The sequence below is a fragment of the Geotrypetes seraphini genome, chromosome 3, assembly GCF_902459505.1.
Source record: "Geotrypetes seraphini chromosome 3, aGeoSer1.1, whole genome shotgun sequence".
NCBI lineage: Eukaryota > Metazoa > Chordata > Amphibia > Gymnophiona > Dermophiidae > Geotrypetes > Geotrypetes seraphini.
In genome coordinates, this window is record NC_047086.1 from 285,175,213 (window position 1) to 285,201,082 (window position 25,870).

At 40.9% G+C, this 25,870-nt stretch overlaps 1 protein-coding gene across 6 annotated transcripts in view; it reads left to right on the forward strand.

Annotated features, from left to right (window-relative positions):
• CLHC1 (clathrin heavy chain linker domain containing 1) overlaps positions 1–25,870 on the forward strand; it is a 172,528-nt gene that overhangs the window by 113,819 nt on the left and 32,839 nt on the right. For all 6 annotated transcript variants that reach the window (XM_033937450.1, XM_033937453.1, XM_033937448.1 and 3 more), the window contains 2 exons: positions 6,545–6,651; positions 14,032–14,206. In XM_033937450.1, coding sequence (XP_033793341.1) covers positions 6,545–6,651; positions 14,032–14,206 — 282 coding nt within the window. The remainder of the gene's footprint in view (positions 1–6,544; positions 6,652–14,031; positions 14,207–25,870) is intronic.

Genomic DNA, 25,870 nt, shown 5'->3' on the forward strand with positions numbered 1-25,870 from the left:
AATTTACCCCACCCTCCGCAATTGTTTTTTGTAAAGATACTAAAGCAATTCTAGGCATTTTACCCAACCAAACAAATTTTGTAAGAATACCATTTAACTTTTTATAAAAGGACCCTTGAAAAAAACTGGTATCATACTCATTTGATAACAAACCACAGGCAATATCATCATTTTAATAGTTTGGACTCTCCCCAACCAAGAAAGATGTAAAGGATTCCATTGCTCACACATTTCTGTAACTTTGTTTAATAAAAATTTTTCATTCTCTTTCATTGTGACTTCCAGTGTATTTTTTTATCCTAATACCTAAATATTTTAATCCATCTTCCTTCCATACAAATGAGAATGAATCAAATAAGCCTTTAGTACAATGGACATTAAGTGGAAGAATTTCTGACTTGCTCCAATTTATCTTATAGTCTGAAAATTTTCCAAATTTCTCTATTAACTCTAGTAAGCATGGAATGGTAGTTTCTGGATTTAAAGCAGTATATCATCTGCATATGCAGAGACTTTATATTCCAAATCTGCACGAGAAATATCCTTTATCCCCTTTGCTTGTTGAATGGCTTTTTTTTTTTTTTTTTATAAATCTTTATTCATTTTCTTATGTTACAGCAAGTGGATTACATAAGCTCAATTAAAACTTGGATATACACACTTGATAAACTCATAATAAATATCAATGAAACATTTTTTTTTTTTCTTTTGAAGCAAAGTATAAAATACAGATTAATATATAAGAATTTTAAATTATATAATACATATTGAATATAATAATTTCCCATCCCCTCCCCCCTCCCTTCCAGTCAGTAGTAATACATATTTTTATTGTATTCTCTTATGTTATTGGTATAATAATTTAAATTATTGAAATATTTTGTAATAACCAGAAATATGCTCCCCTCCCTTTTCCCTTCCTATCATATATTTTAATTATGGGAAAATTTATCATTCTTTACAAAAATCTGTTAATGGTCCCCATATTTTTTGAAATTTATTCATATATCCTTTTTGTGTTGCAATAGCGAGTTTCATTTTGTATATGTGGCATACCGAATTCCACCAGAAAATATAGTTTAATCTGTCATGTTGTTTCCAATTAAATGTGATTTGTTGTATTGCTATTCCAGTTAAAATAAATAGAAGTTTGTTATTACTTGATGAAATTTGACTTCTTGCTCTCATGGTTGTTCCAAATAATATAGTATCATATGTCAAGGCTACCGGATTTTCTAACATCCTATTAATTTGGGGCCAAATTGATTTCCAGAATGATAAGATAAATGGACAAAAGAATAAAAGATGATCTAATGTCCCAATTTCAGTATGACAGTGCCAGCATCTATTAGATCTTGAGCTATCTATTTTTTGTAAACGAACAGGGGTCCAAAAAGCTCTATGTAGAAGAAAAAACCAAGTTTGTCTCATAGATGCTGACACTGTACATTTTAACCTCCAAGACCAAAGCCGTGGCCATTGAGATGCACTAATCTGATGCTTTATCTCAATGCTCCAAATGTCTCTAAGACCATTTTTTGTTTTTTTATTTATAAATCCGGATATTATTTTATACCACTGTGCGGCTTTATGTCCTATTGAGTCCATCTGGAAACACAAGAATTCCAAACTGTGATATTTAGTAAGGTTTTTCCATTCAGGGAACCCTACCTGAATAGACTGCTTCAATTGCAACCATTTAAAATATTGTGTTTTATTAAGACCAAAATTATGTTGCAATTGTGAAAACTCCAGCAACTTTCCATTTTTTATTACATCATCCAAAATACGAATACCTGCTATCATCCAGTGTTTCCAGATGACTTTAAAACCGCCAATCTTGATCTTGGGGTTTAGCCATATCGTTTGAGTAGTTGATTTACTAATTGGAATATGAGTTAGATTACTTATGTATCTTAGAGTTTTCCAGGTATCCATAAATATTTTATGATCTTTGTATAACCTTGGCATTTTGATACTAATTACATGACTAAGACGTAATGGAAACATAAGCCTCCATTCCAGCCAGAACCAGTCTGGAATATTATCAGTGGGCTCTGGGAGGATCCAATACATACCATGATGTAAAATATAGGCTTGATGATACCTATAAAAGTTGGGAAAATTTACCCCTCCCTCCTTGATTGGTTTTTGCAACGACACTAGAGCAATTCTTGGTTTTTTATCAAGCCAAATAAATTTTGTCAAAATCCTATTTAATTTTGTGTAAAATGATTCTTGAAAGAAAACTGGTATCATCCCCGTTTGGTAGCAAACTACAGGCAAAATCATCATTTTAACTGTTTGTATTCTTCCCCACCAAGATAAATGTAAAGGATTCCATTGCTCACACATTTCTATCACTTTTTGTAATAAACATTTTTCATTAATTTTCATTGTTTCATCTACTGTTTTTGTTATCAAAATTCCAAGGTATTTAATAGACTCTTCCTTCCAAACAAAAGAGAATGTATCAAATAGACCTTTTGTACAGTGTATATTTAGTGGAAGAACCTCTGATTTATTCCAGTTAATTTTATATCCTGAAAAATTTCCAAATTTCTCAATCAGTTCAAGTAGATATGGAATGGTGGATTCTGGATTCCTCAAATATAGTAGTAAATCGTCTGCATAAGCAGATATCTTATATTCTTTGTCTGAATGAGGTATACCTTGTATCTCCTTTGCTTGTTGGATAGCTAATATTAAGGGTTCTAAAACAATATCAAACAGCAAAGGAGATAAGGGACATCCTTGTCTAACTCCTCTCTGTAGATTAAATTTTTCTGAAAACGTGTTATTAATATATAATCTAGCAGAAGGGGAGCTGTACAATGTTTGTATCATTTGTATGAATCCAGGACCTATACCAAACCATTCCATTGCCTGATACATAAAAGGCCATTCTACTCTATCAAAAGCCTTTTCTGCATCCAATGAAACAGCAAAAGTAGGCTCATTCATTTTCTTTGTTAAATATAACATATGGAATGTTAATCTGGTATTATGAGATGAATGTAATGTAATGTAATGTAATTTATTTCTTATATACCGCTACATCCGTTAGGTTCTAAGCGGTTTACAGAAAATATACATTAAGATTAGAAATAAGAAAGAAATGTCTCTGAGCAACGAATCCTGTTTGATGCATACCTATAATATGGGGGAGAGCATTAGCCAATCTTAACGCAAGTATTTTTGCTAATAATTTTCCATCTACATTTATTAAAGATATTGGTCTATAGTTTGAGACCAAAGTGGGATCTTTATTAGATTTTGGCAAAACAATAGTTAAAGATTCTGATATAGTGCCGTTAATACAACCTTTATTAAGTTGATATTGATAAAGATTTAATAAATAGGGTAATAAAAAATTTTGAAATGTTTTATAGAACTCAACTGTATATCCATCACCACCTGGAGCGGATCCAACTCTAAGGGATTTCAAAGCTGTTCCTAATTCTTTTAGTGATATTGGTTCTTCTAAACTTCGTTTTATATGTTCAGGAATTTTTGAACCCTCTAACATTTTTAAAAATTCCAAACCATCTTTTTCTTTATTTAAATAAGTCTCGGAAGAATAAAGAGATCTATAAAATTTTAGGAATTGTTTTAAAATAGGTTCAATTTGTGTAAATGTGTCACCATTTTCATCTTTTATAGCAATTAATTTTGTTTTTCTTTTTTTTGCTTTAAGATAGTTTGCCAATATTCTTCCCGACTTATTTGAGTTACCATAATACAACGTTTGCTGAGAGAATAAATCTTTCCTAATCATTTTAGATGAGATTTCATTATATTTACCTTTTAGTTTTAGTAATTCTTGTTGAATAGAATATTCCCATTTTTCTATAAGTTTTGATTCTAAATTTTTAATCTCTTTTTCTAAGATCAAAAATTGTTTTTTAATCTGTTTTTTAAGAAAAGCCGAATAAGAAATTATTTGTCCTCTAATTGATGCCTTAAAAGCATCCCATAGTTTCTCTATTAATCTCATCTTTGTCATTTATTTGAAAAAATTCTTTCATTTTTGTTAGAAGATTTTCACAAAAAATTGGATCAGCTAACAATGTATTATCCAACTTCCAAATTGATCTATTATTGTTTTGATCTATAATTTTAATTTTGATCCATACTCCACTATGATCAGATAAAATAATAGGATCGATAGCAGCCTGTGTCACCTGATGTGCTAGATGATTTGAAATAAAAATATAATCTATTCTTGAAAAAGAATTATGAACATGAGAACAGAAAGAAAATTCCCGACCATCAAAATGAAGTATTCGCCATATATCTGCTAAATCGCAAGATTGAATCAAATTTTCTAATCCCATAGATTTCATAACTCTACTTGGGTTTTTATCTAATAAAGGATCCATTACAGCATTGAAATCCCCTGCTACTATAAGATTTGAAGTAGCCAGTGGTAAAATCAGTTGTTGAAGAGTTTTAAAGAATTCATTTTGGTTCAAATTAGGGGCGTATATATTAAACAACGTCATGGTAGTATTTCCCATATTCATTTCTACAATTACCCATCTTCCATGAATATCTGAAGCTTTTAATTTGAATGTAGCAGAGCATTTTTTATTTACTAGAATAGCAACACCCGCTTTTTTCCCTACAGCTGGTGAGAAAAAACAATGTTTGACCCAACCTCCTTCTAGCTTAGTAGATTCTATATGTGAAAGGTGGGTCTCTTGTATAAAGCATATATCTGTATTTTGCCTCTTTAAAAATAATAGTGCTTTTTTCCTTTTTATCATATGATTTAGACCATTAACATTTAAGGACATTATTTTAAGATCCATTTATTTTATTTTTTTTTTAATTTTTAGATAATAAACAATAAATGATTTTAAGATAAAAATTTTCCCAATAATTTAAATATTTTGTATCTTTCCCCCCCCCCTCACCTATCCTTTTCTTATATATCTCCCTTCTATTCCCTCCTATCCCTCCCATCCCTCCCTTTTTAATTACGAAAACTTGGATACGCAGATTGAGGTTAGATTTAAATAACTCCCCCAAGCTATTAATAAATTTATCTAAATTACTACCAAAAAAAAAATTTTTTTATTTTTTTTTAATCAAAGTAATATATGAAAATCTTGGTCATAAAACATTTTCATTAATTTGGTCATTCATAAAATATAAAATTTTTTATCCATTTTTGTATATTTTTAAGTTTATAAGGATAACTCATTTCAAATGAAATAAAATATAAAAATATATAATCATATTATATAAAAAAATTTTATATAATATTTTAAATATGATAACCAATTTATAAAACTTAAGTAATTAAGTAATTAATATATTCATCTTCTATTTTCATGTGCATTATTTTATACAATAATATGTTTTTTAGGAACATTTCTTATAGATAGATGAAGTGTTTCTATTTTATAATAACAAGGATTCTAATACAATATCAAAAAGCAAAGGAGATAATGGACAGCCTTGTCTAACCCCCCTCTGCAAAGTAAAACACTGAAAAATTATTATTAATATACAATCTTGCAGCAGGGGAGCTATACAATGTCTGAATCATTCGTATAAATCCACCACCAGATTTTCTAATAAACAATTTATTTGGCCCCCATATCGATTTCCAAAAAGCCAAAATGGACAATAGAATAATAAATGATCTAGAGTCCTTGCCTCAAGATGACAATGCCAATATCTATTAGACTTAGAGCTATCTAATTTTTGTAAACAAACAGGGGTCCAGAATGCTCTATGTAACAGAAAAAACCAAGTTTGTCTCATAGACATTGTACATCTCATCCTCCTAGACCAAATTCGTGGCATTGAGATGCAGTAATTTGATGCTTTATCTCAATGTTCCAAATGTCCCTCAAACCAGTTTTTGGTTTCTTATTCATAAATCCAGATATCAATTTATACCACTGTGCAGTCTGGTGTCCCAGGAAGTCCACCTGAAAGCATAAGAACTCCAAACTATATTGGATTATTAAAATTTTTCCATTCAGGAAACCCCACCTGAATGGCCTGCTTAAGTTGCAACCATCTATAACTCTGTGATTTTTCAAGACCAAATTTATGTTGCAACTGTGAAAAATCAAGCAGTTTACCATTATATATAACATCATCTAGAATCCATATACCTGCCATCATCCAATGCTTCCAGATGACCTTAACACATTGTTTAATTTCATATCATTGAAATGAAAAGTGTCAAGAAAAGTATGGAATAACTTGTACATAAGTTTCATTGCTCCACATCATTCTCTTCTTGGTTGGGCTGAGAAGCCCCTCATATGCTGCTTTTCATCTTTGGGAGAGTGTGTGATATTTCTTGGACTAGATGACTTCTAGAGGTCTTTTCTAGCTTTTATTCTTTCATGGTTCTGTAGAAAACAAATGTAAATGCTACAAACAAATGCACATGGATTTGTTATGTCTTTTTACTATTTCAGATACAGATCAAGGAGGTAAACTGCTTCCTTGTGAGAGGAGTTTTAGCATGAAAACCTGAATTCATTGTGGAATGTTCACTCTTTTTTTGTTGTCTTAGATTCAATGAGTTATTTGATCATGGCCAGTATGAGGTTGCAGCTGTCTTTGCTGCAAATTGTCCTCGAGGGATTCTGCGAACTGCTGCAACTATGGAGAAGTTTAAGGGTATGTTCTTTTTAGACACGGAACTTCCTATTAAATCTATGAAGAGAAGGAGATAGATGTGAACCTGTTTTACATGGTAGTAGATAATTACTAATTAGCTGACAGCTATGTATATTCTCTAGAATCTTGTAGATTCTCTTTCTGTCCATCCCCCCTCCTTGTAAGTCCAATCCCAGCAGACCAGTCCTGAGCATTTCTGTACATTCTCCAGGCTCCCATCTCACCTAGCATTGTCATTGCATTCCTCTTCACCTAACTCAGCTTAAGTAGCTTCCATTTTCCTTCCTCACATACGAGTATGTGTGTAATTATATGGAACCCATTCTGTAAAGAAAAATAGGTGCCTACTTTTCTTTTACAGAATACTAGTATAACCAGGTATTTAAGTACACATGTGTTTAAGTATGAGCAATTATGTCAGCCATAGAAAGGTGTAAATACTCACACAGATTTGGGAGATATGCATGTACCTTATATAATCTATAAGTTATACACATAAATGTGCACCCCACTTATATGAATACTGTGACCGGGCAGGGCCGAGCTGACCACAGCAAGTGACCAAGCCTGGATCACACAAACCTCAGCCGAGCGTGAGCAAGGTAAGTTTCGTAGCTTGAGTAACCACAATGGAAAGAGTTCTGGACTCAAACAGTTAAACTTGTATTTTATTCAACTATTCATATAGGCAGTAAACCCAACACAAAACAATAAGGCTTAGTCCCAGCAAATATCACAGGCACTAAAACAAAATGGCTCCAGTTATATTACTTTAAGCAGAAAAAATGGCAATATTTTGAATATCTCAATCAGGAGCTGTATCAAAATATCTGTCTCTAACTCAAAGCTCCAAATGTAATCTTATCACCACTAGTAATATCCAATATCTCACTATGAGAAGACCTCAGCCCCACCACTGCACCGCTGTAGATCATTCAAAAGCGGGAAGAATCACGTGGTGCCTTTCATCATTGGTCTCAACATGTAAATATAGCTTTGTTGTTTAGGTCATTTATAGAGTATAAATAGTATGAAATAGTATAACAAAATATACTTATATTGATAAATATTAATATAAAGCACTTAGCTCAGCCTTAGAACGGGAGTTGTGTCCCAGCAAGTTTCGCACACATAGCGCTTTGTCAAGGGGCTCCCGGGGCTGTATCTGTCATCTGACTCCCAAAAATCATGTGAAAGGAGAGGGGCGGAGGTGGGTCCAAGCAGACCGAAAAGTTATTTGCGGTTTTTCACACTTCGCAGTCCGGCTCTGTACCTAACCTCCGTGGATACGGAGGGAGAAGTATAGTAGCTAAAGTGAGTTGCATTCATGTACAACATTTTCCTGTCCCTGGAGGCTTACAGTCTTAAGTTTGTGCTGGAGACAATGGAGAGTTAAGTGACTTGCTCAAGCGCCCAAGAAGCAGCTCTGGGATTTGATCCCTGACTTCTGTGGTTCTCAGCCCATTTCTCTAATCATTAGATACAGATAATATAGATAATAGTTTTTCCAACATGGTTGCCTGTAGCCTCACGATTTCTGACAGCGCTGCTGAACATCTCTGTTCATGTGACCACCAGGAAGATGCTGGACTGGGGAGCTAGGGCTGACTGGAAGCCAAGTGTTAAAGTATCTGCATATATTTTGAGAATATTGCAAATACTATTCTGTTTAATAATTTGTATTTTGTAGTACATTATTTGTATGTTTTTGGCACATAATTCTCTGGAGTATATTCAGTGTGCATAATACCATCAGTAGTAGAGATACTAGGGGGAAATAGCTGGTGCAAATGCACCAGAGACACAGTGAAGGGATTCACTGCTGTGTTCAAAAGTGCCTCTACTGTCCCTTTATTGCTGACATGGATGTTGTGCCTGCCCTAAGGATTTTAACTAGCTCCACCCCAACCCCACCCTACCTTAGCCTCCCCAAACACTTGAGTCACCAATTGCATATGCCTATGCAGATTTTAACTCTCCTCTCCTGGCCCTTCAGCCTTATATTGGCGAGTCTATTTTACAAAGGTCTGCTATCCCTGATGTCAAAACCTGGCTATGCCTCTGAGCTAGCTTACTTTTGATTACTTAAAAAACCTGAGGCCCTTGGAAGTAATTGTAAACCAGATTTGAAAATCATTGAATAAAGGGATTGCCTGAAAATCTGGTCCAGGATTTTCTGCACCCTGTATACTAGAATATCACAGCTCCTCTTAATTAGAATTACCATATAGCTCCAGAAAAAGGAGGATGGATTAAGTCATCTGGGTTGTACTTCCATTGCTTTCAATAGTAGTAAAACCCAGGTGTCTCAAACCGTCCTGTTTCTGAAGCCTTATGATAACCCTACTCTTAAGAACATAAGAACATAAGCAGTGCCTCCGCCGGGTCAGACCATAAGTCCATCCTGCCCGGCAGTCCGCTCCTGCGGCGGCCCAAACAGGTCACAACCTGTCTGAATCACCAGAAGGGGCTCCCTTGCCACCTTGGTTTCTCATTGAAGTCCTATCTTCCCATCGAAGTCCTAACCCTCCGGTCTTGCACATGCACGACCTGGTTGGGTTTCTATACTTATTACCTGGTTAGCTTTCTATACTTGTGTTACATCCCAGCTCCTCCCTCAGTATCCCACGATCCCTTTATCCCTCAGGAATCCGTCCAATCCCTGTTTGAATCCCTGTACCGTACTCTGCCTGATCACTTCCTCCGGTAGTGCATTCCAAGTGTCCACGACCCTTTGGGTGAAGAAAAACTTCCTTGCATTTGTTTTGAACCTATCTCCCTTCAGTTTCTCCGAATGCCCCCTCGTACCTGTTGTCCCCCTCAGTCTGAAGAATCTGTCCCTATCCAACCTCTCTATGCCCCTCATGATCTTGAAGGTCTCTATCATATCTCCCCTGAGCCTCCTTTTTTCCAGAGAGAAGAGCCCCAGCCTATCCAACCTCTCGGCGTATGGGCAGTGTTCCAGCCCTTTTACCAGTTTCGTTGCTCTCCTTTGGACTCTCTCAAGTACCGCCATGTCCTTCTTGAGGTGCGGCGACCAATACTGAACGCAGTATTCTAGATGTGGACGCACCATCGCTCGATACAATGGCATGATGACTTCCCGCATCCTGGTTGTTATGCCCCTCTTTATGATGCCCAGCATCCTGTTGGCTTTTTTCGAGGCTGCTGCACACTGTGCAGATGGCTTCAGTGATGCATCCACCAGCACACCCAAGTCTCTCTCAAGTCTGCTGTCTCCCAACAATGCCCCCCCCAATTTGTAGTTGAACAACGGGTTATTTTTCCCTATATGCATGACCTTGCATTTTTCCACGTTAAAGCGCATTTGCTATTTGTTTGCCCAGTCTTCCAGCTTGTCCAGGTCCCTTTGCAGGTCCTCACACTCCTCCCTGGACCTAACTCTGCCACACAGTTTGGTATCGTCTGCAAATTTTATAACCTCGCACTTTGCCTCCTTTTCCAGGTCATTGATAAATATGTTGAAGAGTAACGGCCCCAGCACCGATCCCTGTGGCACACCGCTTGTGACTCCCCGCCAGTCAGAATATTGGCCCTTCACTCCGACCCTCTGCAGTCTACCCGACAACCAGTGCTTGATCCATCTGTGCACATCCCCTCCCACCCCGTGGTTCCACAGCTTCCTAAGCAGCCTTTCATGTGGCACCTTGTCGAAAGCCTTTTGAAAATCGAGGTAAATGATGTCTATGGGTTCCCCATTGTCCACCCGACTGCTTATTCCCTCAAAGAAGTACAGAAGGTTCGTTAGGCATGACCTTCCCTTACAGAATCCGTGCTGGCTTGTTCTCAGTAGGCCATTCCTCTCGATGTGCTCGCAAATGCCGTCCTTGATCATAGCTTCCACCATCTTCCCTATAATTGAAGTCAGGCTCACCGGCCTGTAGTTCCCGGGGTCACCCCTCGATCCCTTCTTGAAGATAGGTGTGACATTCGCCAATTTCCAGTCCTCTGGTACCTCACCAGTTTTCAAGGATAGGTTGCAAACATGCTGGATTGTGCCCGCTATTTCTTGTCTTAGTTCCTTCAGAACCCTTGGGTGGATCCCGTCCGGGCCCGGTAATTTACCGCATTTTAACCTGTCTATTTGTTTGAGGACATCCTCCTTACTTACCTCTATGTGCTCCAATTTTTCGACCTGTTCCCCACTCGTGAGCTCCTCTGAGTCCGGTATATTAGATGTGTCTTCGCTCGTGAAAACCGACGAGAAGAACGTGTTCAACCTCTCAGCTACCTCTTTATCCTCCTTAATCACTCCCTTCCTATCACCATCGTCCAACGGCCCCACCTCCTCTCTCGCTGGTCGCTTCCCCTTTACTTAACTGAAGAATGCCTTGAAGTTTTTCGCCTTCCTGGCCAGCCCCTCTTCGTATTCCCCTTTCGCTTTTCTAACCTCTCGGTGGCATTCCTTTTGGCATTTCCTGTGCGCCTGGTGATTTTCCTCTGTTGGGTCCTTTTTCCATCTCCGGAAGGATACTTTTTTGTCATTTATTGCCCTCTTTAAGAACATAAGAACATAAGAAGTTGCCTCCGCTGAGGCAGACCATAGGTCCATCCTGCTCAGCGGTCCGCACCCGCGGCGGCCCATCAGGCCCATTGCCTGAGCAATGGTCTATACCTATCTATACCCCCCAATCCCTTTTTCTTCTAGGAATCTATCCAAACCTTCTTTGAAACCATTTAATGTTTTCTTGTCTACAACAGCCTCTGGAAGCGCGTTCCATGTATCCACCACCCTCTGAGTGAAAAAGAACTTCCTAGCGTTTGTTCTAAACCTGTCCCCTTTCAATTTCTCCGAGTGCCCCCTTGTACTTGTGGCGCCCCTTAATTTGAAAAATCTGCCCCTGTCTATTTTTTCTATGCCCTTCAGGATCTTGAAGGTTTCTATCATGTCTCCTCTAAGTCTTCGCTTCAGACTCCAGGGAGAAAAGTCCCAACTGCTTCAATCTGTCGGTATATGGGAGATTTTCCATTCCCTTTATCAGTTTGGTTGCTCTTCTTTGTACTCCCTCAAGTACCGCCATGTCTTTCTTGAGGTACGGCGACCAGTACTGGACACAGTACTCCAGATGCGGCCGTACCATTGCACGATACAGCGGCATGATGACTTCCTTCGTCCTGGTCGTAATACCCTTCTTAATGATACCCAGCATTCTGTTTGCTTTCTTAGAGGCTGTGGCGCATTGCTTTACTTCAGTTGACATCCAAACCGGGTCCTTTGATCGCTTGTTCTTGCAGCCTTTCCTGAAACTGGGGACGTACATTCTTTGTGCTTCCTGCAGGGTGTCCCTGAAAAGGGTCCAGGCGCTTCCCACAGTCTCCATCCTAAAGATGTTTCTGAGCTTCCTCCCCACCATTTCCCTCATAGCAACATAGTTCCCTTTCTTGAAGTTGAGCGCAGTTGTTGCGGTCCTCCTTACTATGGATGTCCCCCTTTCTAATGTGAATGTGATCACTGTTGCCTAGTGGTCCTCCCACTTCTACCCCTCTTGCAGGCCCCCCTAATCCGTTTAGGATGAGGTCAAGAGTAGAACCCCCTCGCGTCGGTTCTTTGACTAGTTGCATGAAGCAGTCCCTCACAGCTTCTACAAATCCTGTTTCCCTAGTGCAGTTGGAGTGACCCGTACTCCAGTCTATTCCCGGGTAGTTGAAGTCCCCCATCACTGTTACACTTCCAGTCCTGCATTCCTGTCTCAGTTCCGCTTCCAAGTCGTGTCCGACTCCTTCTGGCGTACCAGGTGGGCGATAGTACAGCCCCAATTTTATGCCTGCAACCTTGTTTCCCGGCAATTTGACCCATAGCGATTCCAGCCCCTCTGCCTTCGTTGCCATATCCATCCCGACCGAGTGGATAGAGTCCTTTATATATAGTGCTATGCCTCCCCCCTTCTTGTGGGTCCTGTCCCTCCTATAGAGCTTGTACCCCGGCAGCGCCACATCCCATTGATTTTCCTCTGTCCACCAGGTTTCTGCAATTCCAATTATATCTAGGTCCTCCCCCTTGGCCACGACTTCTAGTTCACCCATCTTGGCCATGAGGCTTCTTGCATTTGCGTATAAGCACCGCAGGTCCCGTAGGTCCCGTCGTTTTTCCTCCACCTCTGCATTTACCTGGGCCGCCTGCCCTTGGATTTCGGACAGTTCTCCCGTTCCCTGTGCTTCTGCTTTGCCCTCAGCCTTTACCCTCTTAGCTTTCAGCTTCCCCACATTTCTGCCACCCCACTTCCCTGCTTTTCCTCTGGATTTTCTAGCCCTACCGGCCCCCTCCTGGGCTATCATCCCTTGAGCCTCTGTTTGATCCCCCTCGCCTTGTGGTACCTCTATATTGCCCTCAGCTTTCACCCTCGTGCCACCCAGTCCCCCTGTGTCTCCATGCCCCTTAGTCTTCTCCCAGCAAGCTCCCTTTACCTGATGTTTCCCTCGCTGTCTGATCATAAGATCCTCCGGTCCCTCTGCTTCCTCCCTGCAGTCAGCCCGTTCAGCATCTGTTCTGGATACTGTTGTCCGAAGCGTCAACATCAGATCAGCTGTCGGCTTTCCCCCTCTCCTCAGTTTAAAGCCCTCTCGATCTCCTTCCTCACATTGGCTGCCAGTAGTCTAGTTCCCGCTGTGCTCAAGTGCAGGCCGTCCCGCCGGTAGAGCTTGCTCTTTCCCCAGAAGGACGTCCAGTTCCTCACAAAGTGGAAGCCCTCCTCCTGGCACCATCTCCTCAACCATGCATTCACAGCCTGCAGGTCTGCCTGCCTCTTTGCATCTGCTCTCGGTACAGGCAGGATCTCCGAGAATGCTATCCTCCGTGTGCTCCGCTTCAGCTTTCGTCCCAGGACCCTGAACTGGTCAGTCAGTGTGGCCATGCTGAAGTTCCTCCGGCTCACATCATTCGTTCCGACGTGGATTATTACCGCAGTCTCCTCTGTCTCTGCTCCGTCCAGGATCCTCTCGATCCTATCAGTGATGTCTCGTGTCTTGGCCCCTGGGAGACAAGTCACTAGCCGGTCCTCCCTTCCTCCAGCTATGTGACTATCTACCTCTCTCAAGATTGAGTCTCCCACCACAATAGCAGACTTCCATTTCCTCAGCAACCTCCTCTGCCTCAGGTCCGTGTCCTTGGTGTAGTGCGGTGTCTCTCCCTCGGGGTCCCGGTGAGTCACGGTCTCCTCCTCTTGCGTGGTTCCTCTTAATGATCATGATTATTTTAAGGTCTCTCTACAGAAGTCTGTTTATTTTTCTTAGTCATAACATTGAATTTCTACCATGTATATGAATATTCCAAAAGGTTGTGAAGGATAATAATTTAATCAAATGTCTAAAATACTGAAATATTATATCTATAGTGTTTACTCAGTGAATCTTTCTTCTTAGCTGCTGCTGTTGTTAAAGAGAAGAGTCCACCTTTGCTGCTATATTTTGAAGCTATCATTAATTCAAGTACAGCTGTCAAACACCCTCTTAATGCTGCCATGACTTTGGAAGGAATACAATGTGCATTATCCCATAAACGGTTAGACCTAGTCATGCACTGGATCACACAACAAAGGTACAGTACTGCTCAATTTTGTATTCACAGAGACTGCTTCTCACTATACTATACTCATTGCTAGTTTACCTTAGCCCTAGGGCAAATGAGGACTATCCCTGGGACTAGGCTGGCTAGGCCTCTGCCTAGAGCAGCAGAATTTGGGGAGCAGGGACTTGGCTCCAGTGCAGGTCAGAGCTTCTCTCCTTTCTTCTGCTAGGCCTGCCTCTGCTGTGCTACATCCTCCCAGGCTGGGCCTGAAGCTGTGAGAGTGAGTGTTACTACATAGGCCCTTTAAGCATAGGCCCACATTCCAGAATTCCTGTGTACTGCTTGCTTCCTCTGACACAGACTTCTTATTGGAAGTGGGTAAACAGAGCAGCACTGAGCATCAGCCTCTGCTGAAAGGCAATGAACGACATTCAGTACTCTCATAGTTTCAGGCCTGGTCTGAGATGAGGATGGCAGCAGAGGCAGAAGATCCAGAAGGGAAGGAAAAGGAAAGAGAAGGGAGATGCTAAACTGGGAGGTAAGGATATGGTAGAAGAGATAAGATGTTGGTCACCTTTGGGGAGGATGGAAGGGAAGAAGCTGATCACCTGGTGGGGGAGGGGGGGAAGCTAAGGTAAAGAGGAGGAGGGGAGATACTGGATACATGGGGAGTGGGTAGAGAGAAGCATAGATGCTAGCCATTTGGGGTGGAGGAACAGAGGAGAAGGGAAGATGCTGGCTACCTGAGGTACAGAATAGAGAGACAAACGTGAGATGCTGGTCACCTGGAGAAGGATAGAGAAGGCAAAGGAAGATGCTGAATTTGGGATTGGATATAATGCATTGAGCTACTTTAAAGGGGGGCACACAGCTGAAGGTTTGCCTATGGTATCAGATACATTGTTGCAGTATTAGGTTAAACTTTTTTTTTGCCAATAAAAGATTGACTGCTTTCATTTTGTTTAAATAAGCATGATATTGCTGTAGTACAATTTATTTAGGGGAAACATTGTATATAAAATCACCAAGATCATCTGATATTTGCTTAAAACCAATAAGAACATAAGAATAACCTCACTGGATCAGACCAATGGTCCATCAAGCTCAGTAGCCCGTTCCCACGGTGGCCAGTCCAGGTCACCAGTACCTGGCCAAAACCCAAGGTGTAGCAATATTCCATGCTACCGATACAGGGCAAGCAGTGGCTTCCCCCGTGTCTCAATAACAGACTATGGACTTTTCAATAGTTAATCCAAGGCTTCAGAACTGACTTCCTGATGATATTTGATACTAAATTAGACTATTTATGCTTTCAAATGAATCTGAAAACGTATTTATTTTTGTTAGGCTTTCCTATCTAATGATATTTGTAATATTGTTTGTTTTTAATGTTTGCTATACATTTGTTTTTGCTGCTATCAACCCTGATCTTGATTTTGTTGGAAGGGCAGTTTAATTAATATTTATGTTTTATAAATCTTTATTCATTTTCTTATGTTACAACAAGTGTTTCAAATAAATTCATTATAAACTTGAATAATCACACTTGATTAACTTACAGATTAATATCAAATTTAAAATTTCTTTAGAAAATCAATATTTTATAAAGTTATAATATTATGTAAGAAATCTAAATTAATATAATTATTATTGAATATAATAATCTCCCCTCCCTCTCTCCCTCCCTATCAATATTGAATGAGAAATCTTTATTCATTTTCATATGTTACATCAACAATATAAATTCATACTAATATTTCAGAAAACTAAATTTATATAATTCTTAGTTAATATAATAATATCCCATCCCCTCCCCCCTCCCTTCTATTCAGTAATACATGAATAAAATTTTTAAATGTTATTTTATCCATATTTCATATTATAAATCTAGTATTAATATATTATATAATATTTAGAGATATGATCTCTTTTTCTTCTAATCAAATTCTATACATGGGAAAATTAATCATTCTTTACAATATTCAGTTAATGGTCTCCATATTTTTTGAAATTTATCTACATGTCCTTTTTGTGTTGCTATAGTGAGCTCCATTTTGTATATATGACATACAGAATTCCACCAGAATGTATAATTTAATCTGTCATGTTTTTTCCAATTGAATGTGATTTGTTGTATTGCTATTCCAGTTAAAATAAAAAGAAGTTTGTTATTACTTGATGATATTTGACTTTTTGCTCTCATAGTTGTTCCAAATAATATGGTATCATATGTCAAGGCTACCGGATTTTCTAACATCCTATTTATTTGGGGCCAGATTGATTTCCAGAATGTTAAGATGAATGGACAAAAGAATAAAAGATGATCTAATGTCCCAATTTCAACATGACAGTGCCAGCATCTATTTGACCTAGAGCTATCTATTTTTTGTAATCGAACAGGGGTCCAGAAAGCTCTATGTAAAAGAAAAAACCAAGTTTGTCTCATAGATGCTGATACCGTACATTTTAGCCTCCAAGACCAAAGTCGTGGCCATTGAGATGCACTAATTTGGTGCTTTATCTCAATGCTCCAAATGTCTCTAAGACCATTTTTTGGTTTTTTATTTATATATTCGGATATTAATTTATACCACTGTGCAGCTTCAGGACCTGTTGAATTAATCTGGAAACACAGGAATTCCAAACTGTGATAATTAGTAAGATTTTTCCATTCAGGGAACCCTACCTGAATGGATTGCTTCAATTGCAACCATTTAAAATATTGTGTTTTTTTAAGATCAAATTTATGTTGCAATTGTGAAAACTCCAGCAACTTTCCATTTTTTATTATATCATCTAAAATACGAATACCTGCTGTCATCCAGTTTTTCCAGATTATTTTGAAACCGCCTATTTTGATCTTGGGGTTTAACCAAATCGTTTGAGTTGTTGATTTACTAATTGGAATAGGAGTTAGATTACTTATATATCTTAAAGTTTTCCATGTATCCATGAATATTTTATGTTCTTTGTATAGCCTTGGCATTTTGATACTAACTACATGACTGAGACATAAAGGAAACATGAGTCTCCATTCAAGCCAGAACCAATCTGGAATATTATCAGTGGGCTCTGGGAGGATCCAATACATACCTTGACGTAAAATATAGGCTTGATGATACCTATAGAAGTTGGGAAAATTTACCCCTCCCTCCGCAATTGGTCTTTGTAATGTCACTAAAGCAATTCTGGGATTTTTCCCAAGCCAAATAAATTTTGTCAATACCTTATTTAACTTTGTATAAAAAGAATCTTGAAAGAAAACTGGTATCATTCCCATTTGGTAACAAACTACAGGTAAGATCATCATTTTAACTGTTTGTACTCTTCCCCACCAAGATAAATGTAAAGGATTCCATTGTTCACACATCTCTGTCACTTTTTGTAATAAACATTTTTCATTAATTTTCATTGTGTCTTCTAAATCTTTTGAAATCCAAATTCCAAGATATTTAATAGTATCCTCCTTCCAAACAAAAGAGAATGTATTAAATAAACCTTTTGTACAGTGTACATTTAATGGAAGTATTTCTGATTTATTCCAATTTATCTTATATCCTGAAAACTTTCCGAATTTATCAATTAGTTCAAGCAATTGTGGAATGGTGGATTCTGGATTCCTCAAATATAATAATAAATCATCAGCATAAGCTGATATTTTGTATTCTCTATCTGAATGAGGTATACCTTGTATTTCCTTTACTTGTTGGATTGCTAATATTAAGGGTTCTAAAACTATATCAAACAGTAAAGGAGACAAGGGACATCCTTGTCTAACTCCTCTCTGTAGATTAAATTTTTCTGAAAATGTATTATTTATAGCAGAGGGGGAGCTATATAATGTTTGTATCATTTGTATGAATCCAGGACTTATACCAAACCATTCCATAGCCTGATACATAAATGTCCATTCTATTCTATCAAAGGCCTTTTCTGCATCTAAAGAAACAGCAAAAGTAGGCTCATTCATTTTCTTTGTTAAGTATAACATATGGAATGCTAATCTGGTATTATGAGATGAATGTCTTTGAGCAACGAATCCTGTTTGAGGCATACCTATAATATGGGGAAGAGCATTAGCCAATCTTAATGCAAGTATTTTTGCTAATATTTTTCCATCTACATTTATTAAAGATATGGGAGCTTACAGTTTAGCTGTAAGCTGATAACAGTGGCTGAGCGAATCCTTATAACATAATTTCAGTGGGTGGGGGATGGAGGGGGGGGTTGGAATGTGAGGGTTGGTAGTGGGAGCTAGAGGTTGGAAGGGATTGGTGGTTGGGGTGCTAGGGCAGGAGGATTGGTTGTGAGAAAGGGTGAGGGGTGATTGGTGGAGGACTTGTGAGGATTAAGGGTGAATTTGGCGGGCAAAATCAGTTTGGGAAGGTGTGGGTGTGTGGGAAGAGGTGGGTAGGCAGGGTTAAATTTGTTAAACTTTTAGGGTGGTTTGTGTTACCTTGTTGTGGTGCTTTTGCTTCGGGTGTCGAGGTTTGTGCTGAGGACGACAGCTGGGTCCAGGTAATTGAGTTGTCCTTTCCTTTAATTGGTGCTGCTTTTCGGTTTGTGTTGCTAGTTTTTCTGGGGCCTAGCATCGTTTAGCCAGAGCAGCGTGTGTGCGCGGAGCCGGCACTGCCTTACGGACGCCTCCGGCGGTGCGAGGGTGCTTTCCGGCATTGTGGTGCCGCGCGTGTGTGGGAGCTGCCGGATAGGCCTCTGTGAAGCATATTCTCTCCGCGCGTCTTTTCTTGCTCCTTCGGTCGGCTGCGGAGGTGTCGGGAGCTGGCAGTTTTCAGCACAAGACCGGCGGTTTTCTGCACAGCACAGCAAGGTTCGTTTTTCTTTTGGAGTGTGCCTGCTTGCTTGCTGTGCGGTTGGGGGGTGCTGCGTGTTTGTAGGGAAATAGCTGGGAAGGCAGTCTAGCAGGCCAGGCTGTATTGGATCCGGTGGGGTGTGTCTTCAGTTGTGCTGGGGACTTTGGGGCGCGTGTCTGCTTCCTTGGCTGTTTGCCTTATTTCTGCCTGAACCGTGTGTGGGATCCTTGGTGGGGGACGTGAGGGGGGGGAAAAGTTGGCTAGTGCTTGGGGTGGGGGGGGTTTGGGTTTAGAGTATTGGGGTGTGGGTTGCTGGGTTTCTGGGGTTGGGGGTGGTGTGCTTGGTCTCAATTTTATAGCTTGTTCAGGTGCTCTTGTTATGGCTCCTAGGAAGCAGCAATCTGCTAGGGGGGGCTCTTCAGCTAGAGGGGCTCGTAGGGGACGCTCTACCTCTCTTGCAGGTGCGGTTCCCAGTGGTGCTGCTGGGAGGCAGCGGCGAGGTTCCCGTGCAGCTGTTCCACGGGGTTCTGGGCCTCGCAGAGGAGGAGCCCCTGGTGTTCGGATCTCTGGAACCCGGGTTGCTGGGATGTCAGCTGCTTCTCAGCCTGGTACATCTGCAGTGGATCCTGCTCCTGTTGATCATTCTGGTGAGTCTTTTGGGGCTTTGATGGATGTTTTGGCTGGGGTGGATGCTGTTGAGTCTGGGAGTGGGGCGCGTCCGGTGGCGCACTCAGTGGCGAAGCGTTTGCGGGATAAAAAATTTTTGAAGCGACTTCAGCATGTTGTTAAGCGTTTAGATGTGGACAAGAGGCGGCGTCGGGGGGTTCCTGCGGATCCGATGGCTGTTTGGCAGTCGTCGGATTCGTGGGATTCCTCGGAGGTTTCTTCTGGTGCCTCTTCCTCTTCGGAGAGTGGTGTTGCCGCTGGACCTTCAGCCCAGTCTGTGAGTTTGGGAGCGGGTGTTCCGCCGTCCACGTCTGTGCCGAGTGGTTCGTCTGGTGCGGCTGCTCAGCTGATGCGTCGTGGTCATACTTTATGTGAAATTGCACCTTTAGACTGTAGTATTTCTAAAAAATTGCGGGACAAAATATTGAAGGGCAAGTATGTGGATGTGTTTTCTTTGTTGGAAAAGGAGCAGGATAGGCTGGAAAAGAAGAAAGATGCTGGTAAGGCTGATGGGCAGCGTAGTCGTTTTCGTGTGCCTAGAACCATTATGAATTGGTTGCTGGGTTTTAATATCTATGCTTCTGTGGTTGGGGCTGCTCGGCCAGGTTTGTATGCAGGCTTGTTGAAATATTCTGATCTCATTTTGAGGGCGTTTCGGATTTATGGTGGGTGGTCATGGCTAAACTATGACGAGCAATTTCGGAAAAGTTTGGCTACTGATAAATCATGGGTGTGGGGGTATAGGGATGTTGATTTATGGCTTGCTGAGATGACGCAGGCTCGTGCTGGCTCCTTTCGTTTCGGAAGGGGGGCGGGCTCTGCTGTCACGGGAGGGCCCTCAGTTAGTGGGGTCTCTTCCTCCTTCGGTACCCGGGTGCCCCTTGGTAATTCCGGACGCGGTGAGACTTTTGGGTTGCCCGGGTCCCGAGTCGCCATGGGTACCTTCTGTTTCCAGTTTAATGCCGGGCGTTGTGACCGAGCGGTTTGTAAATTCCAGCATCGATGTAGTCAGTGTTCTGGTGCCCACCCAGCCTTTCGCTGTTTCAGTGCTGGAGCCAGCGGTCGAGGGGCAGGAGTTCGGAATGCCGGGTCCTTTGGTGGGAGTTTGCCTGGTCAAGGCAGAGTCCCCAATTAATTTGCCCATGCTTGATTTATGGTTGGGTTTGTACCCTCTGGAGGATGTTGCTCAGCTGCTTGGGGAAGGTTTTCATTTTGGTTTTGTGATTCCTTTTGCTGGGCCACCCCTTGCTCATCATTGTCGTAATTCTCCTTCGGTAGCTCGGCATGTGGAGGTGGTTCGTGCTAAGTTGCTGAAGGAGTTGGAGTTGGGGAGGATTGCTGGCCCATTTTCTTTTCCGCCTTTTCCCGATTTGGTACTATCACCTTTGGGTGTTGTGCCTAAAAAGGAGCCGGGCAAGTTCCGGCTCATTCATAATTTATCATTTCCTTTGGGCTGTAGTGTGAATTCTTTTATTGACCCCCTGTTTTGTTCCGTGCAGTATACTTCATTTGATGTGGCCATTGCTATGCTGCGTACTCTGGGTGCGGGTGCGCTTTTGGCTAAGGCCGATATCGAGTCCGCATTTCGTTTACTTCCTGTACATCCAGATTCTTTTTATTTGCTTGGTTTTCAATTTGAGCATCAATTTTATTTTGACAAATGTATGCCAATGGGCTGCTCTGTTTCTTGTTCTTATTTTGAGGCATTTTCTACTTTTATTCATTGGGTTACTCAATGTGTTTCTGGCTGTGTGACTATTGTACATTATCTGGATGATTTTTTGTTTGGGGGTCCGGCTGGTTCTTCTCAGTGTGCTGAATTGGTGGGGGCTTTTCATGCAGTCACTCAGAATTTGGGGGTTCCCTTAGCATTGGATAAATCTGAAGGGCCAGCTACTTCTTTAGTTTTTCTGGGGGTTGAATTGGACTCTGTGCGTATGGAGTCTCGTTTGCCTGCTGTAAAGGTTGCTGCCTTGAGAGAGGCTATTCAGGCAGCTTTGCTGAAATCCAAATTGACATTGCGGGAAATTCAGTCTTTGGTGGGACACTTTAATTTTGCTTCTCGGGTGATCCCGATGGGTCGGGTATTTTGCCGTCGTTTGGCAATTTTGTCTCGGGGCTTGCGGAAACCGCATTTCCGTGTGCGCATTACACGGGGTGTGCGGGAAGATCTTCGGTTGTGGTCTCATTTTTTGTCTTGCTTTAATGGGGTTTGTGTGTGGCAGCAGGAGGAAGTTACATCAGTGGATTTACGTCTTTTTACTGATGCTGCAGCGGGCTTTGGTTTTGGCATTTATTTTGGGGGGTCATGGTGTGCAGAAAGGTGGCCTGAGTGGTGGCGAGATCGGGGTTGGTGTGATAATATTGCTTTGTTAGAACTTTTCCCGGTCTTTGTGGCTACGGTTCTTTGGGGGCCCAAGTTGGCTAACCGGAGAGTGGTGGTTTTTTCTGATAACACTGCTGTTGTGCAGGCACTTAATGCTCAATCTGCTCATTGTCCATTATTGGTTGAGCTTTTGAGGCTCATTGTTTTGCGTTGTTTACAGCTTAATACCACACTCTCTGCTAAGCATGTTCCTGGTTTTTTGAATGAGATTGCTGATTCATTATCTCGGTTTCAGTGGGCCCGTTTTCGGGCTTTGGTACCTGCAGCGGAAGAAGAACCCGTGGTCATGCCTGTCACACTGTGGACCTGTTTGCTGGATCGTTGGGAGAGTTACTGAGGAAGTCTTTGGCTGAGAATACATGGAATTCTTATCGGTCTGGCTGGAACCGTTACCTGAGGTTTTTGGAAGCCACATCTGCATTGGGTGTTCCGCCCTTTTCGGTATTTCTCCTGGTACACTTCTTGCTTTTTTCTCAGCAACGGGGCTGGTCTGTTGGGATGGTTCGTGCCTCTTTGGCCAGTATTGCCTTTTTGGCTCAGCTGCTCGGCTATCCGAATCCTTGTGCCTCATTTTTAGTGAAGAAATTGTGGGTTGGCTTTCAGCGCTCTATTCTTATTAGGCCTGTTAGGCCTGAGCGTTTGCCTATTTTACCACTTTTATTGCAGCAGTTGTGTGCTGTTTTGCCTGGCATTTGTACGGATGGCTTTGAAGTGTTGTTGTTCCAGGTGGCTTTTAGTGTTGCCTTTTTTGCAGCTTTGCGAGTCGGTGAGCTGGTAGCTCCAGCTAAGTCTGCGGTTGGTAGCACTGGCCTCCTGGTATCTGATGTGTTTTTGGACAGGCGCTACTTGCGTTTGCATATACGGCGTTCAAAGACTGATCCTTTTGGGAGAGGGTCCTCTGTTTATTTGCGGCCTTTGGCAGATGGTCCCTTGTGTCCTGTGCAGTGTGCCTTGTCTTATGCTGCGGTGCGTCCGATGGGGGGTCTCTATTGGCTGATTCATGCTGATGGCACACCACTGACTCGTTTTCAATTTTCTGCCATCTTGAAGAGGTGTCTGGTGGCAGTTGGATGTGACCCGCAGTCTTTTGGGACACATTCCTTCCGTATTGGGGCTGCTTCTTATGCGGCTGAACGGGGGGCTTCTCCTTCCATGTTATGTAAAATTGGGCGTTGGCGTTCTACCTGTTATAAACGCTATGTGAGGCCTGGTTGTATGTCATTTTGTTCATGATTTTCTTGCTGCTTCAGTTTTTTCTTGCAGGTCCTTTGCCGCCTGATAACTGTGTGTGGTTATGTGGCCATTCTTACATCTTTTGGGCTCAGAAACGTGCAGTGGAATCTCGCTGGGGATCGAATCTGGGCCTTGTGCATCATGGAGTTCGAATTCGTTGGCTGGGACTCCGAGGCATGTGCTGGGACCAAGTTCTTCCGACCTTGTTGCAAGCCAGAAGATTTTCCTGTCCTCAATTGATTGTTTTTCATGTTGGAGGGAATGATCTCTGCAAGGTAAAAGGGGTGGATTTGATTCGCTGTATAAAGCGGGACTTATTGTTGGTGGCCAGTTATTTTCCTGGCACCCGCTTAGTCTGGTCTCGCATTATTCCTCGGATCATTTGGAGGGATGCGCTCAAGGTTGAAGGTATTGAGCGTTTGAGAAAACGGGTGAATTCTGAAATTTCTAGGTTCATTGTTTCTCTTGGTGGGTTTGTTTTAAGCCATGATTTGATTGCAGTTGATTGTCCTGGTTTATACAGACCAGACGGTGTGCATTTATCTGATATTGGTCTTGATATTTTTTTGAGTTCTATCCAAGACCTGTTGGAAGCTTGTTATAATAGGCAGCATGGTCGCAGCTTTGGGGGGGAGCGGTGACTTGCAAGGCAGTCACCGCTTGTGGCGGAAATGTGTTATGGGGTGAATTGTGCACAGTGTGGCTTATGAAGTTATATCTTTTATGTGCTTATTCTGCTCATGTGCGGAACCGCCATGGGTGGCCGGCATGATTCTGCGATACCGCGAGTCTTGCTGGGGGAAGTGGGGTTTCATGGAATGTGATGAATTGTTGAGCTGTGCTAATTCGACACCGATTAGCATCAAGGGGTTTGAGTTTTGTGAGTTAAGCTAGTTCGACACCGAATAGCTCCAAGGTTTATGGTTATGCTACACTGAATTATTTATATATATATGTTATGTTTTACAAATTCATTGATGAATAATTTTAATAAAGCTGCGGCCCATGCTTTGCCATTATTAAGTGTTATGTGTCTTTATTCAGTGATGTGAGTATAAGGAGTGATGCGAATGCCAGTGTTAGGGAGCTTACAGTTTAGCTGTAAGCTGATAACAGTGGCTGAGCGAATCCTTATAACATAATTTCAGTGGGTGGGGGATGGAGGGGGGGGTTGGAATGTGAGGGTTGGTAGTGGGAGCTAGAGGTTGGAAGGGATTGGTGGTTGGGGTGCTAGGGCAGGAGGATTGGTTGTGAGAAAGGGTGAGGGGTGATTGGTGGAGGACTTGTGAGGATTAAGGGTGAATTTGGCGGGCAAAATCAGTTTGGGAAGGTGTGGGTGTGTGGGAAGAGGTGGGTAGGCAGGGTTAAATTTGTTCCCTTCCCGCCCTCCCAGTTTTTTGGGTGGTTTGGTTTTGGTGGGTGGTGGTTGGGTTGGTCGCAGCTTTTGCGGAAATGTGTTATGGGGTGAATTGTGCACAGTGTGGCTTATGAAGTTATATCTTTTATGTGCTTATTCTGCTCATGTGCGGAACCGCCATGGGTGGCCGGCATGATTCTGCGATACCGCGAGTCTTGCTGGGGGAAGTGGGGTTTCATGGAATGTGATGAATTGTTGAGCTGTGCTAATTCGACACCGATTAGCATCAAGGGGTTTGAGTTTTGTGAGTTAAGCTAGTTCGACACCGAATAGCTCCAAGGTTTATGGTTATGCTACACTGAATTATTTATATATATATGTTATGTTTTACAAATTCATTGATGAATAATTTTAATAAAGCTGCGGCCCATGCTTTGCCATTATTAAGTGTTATGTGTCTTTATTCAGTGATGTGAGTATAAGGAGTGATGCGAATGCCAGTGTTATGGCCTATAGTTTGAAACCAATGTGGAATCTTTATTTGGCTTTGGTAAAACAATAATTAAAGATTCTGCTATAGTGCCATTTATACTTCCTTTATTAAGTTGATATTGAAAAAGATTTAATAAATAGGGTAATAATAAATTTTGAAATGTTTTATAAAATTCCACTGTATATCCATCACCACCTGGAGCGGATCCAACTCTAAGGGATTTCAAAGCTGTTTCTAATTCTTTTAATGATATTGGGTCTTCCATACTTCGTTTTATATGTTCAGGAACTTTTGGACCCTCTAACATTTTCAGAAATTCTAAACCATCTTTTTCTTTATTTAAATAAGTCTCGGAAGTATAAAGAGATTTATAAAATTTTAGAAATTGTTTTAAGATAGGTTCAATTTGTGTTAATGTGTCACCTTTTTCATCTTTTATAGCAATTATTTTTGATTTCTTTTTTTTCGCTTTGAGATAATTTGCCAATATTCTTCCCGACTTATTTGAGTTTCCATAATACAATGCCTGCTGGGAGAATAAATCTTTTCTTATCATCTTTGATGAGAATTCATTGTATTTTACTTTAAGTTTTAATAATTCTTGTATAGAATATTCCCATTTTTCTATTAATTTTGATTCTAAAATTTTTATTTCTGTTTCCAAATTAGAAAATTGTTTTCTATTTTGTTTATTAAGATAAGCCGAATAAGAAATAATTTGTCCTCTTATTGATACCTTAAAAGCATC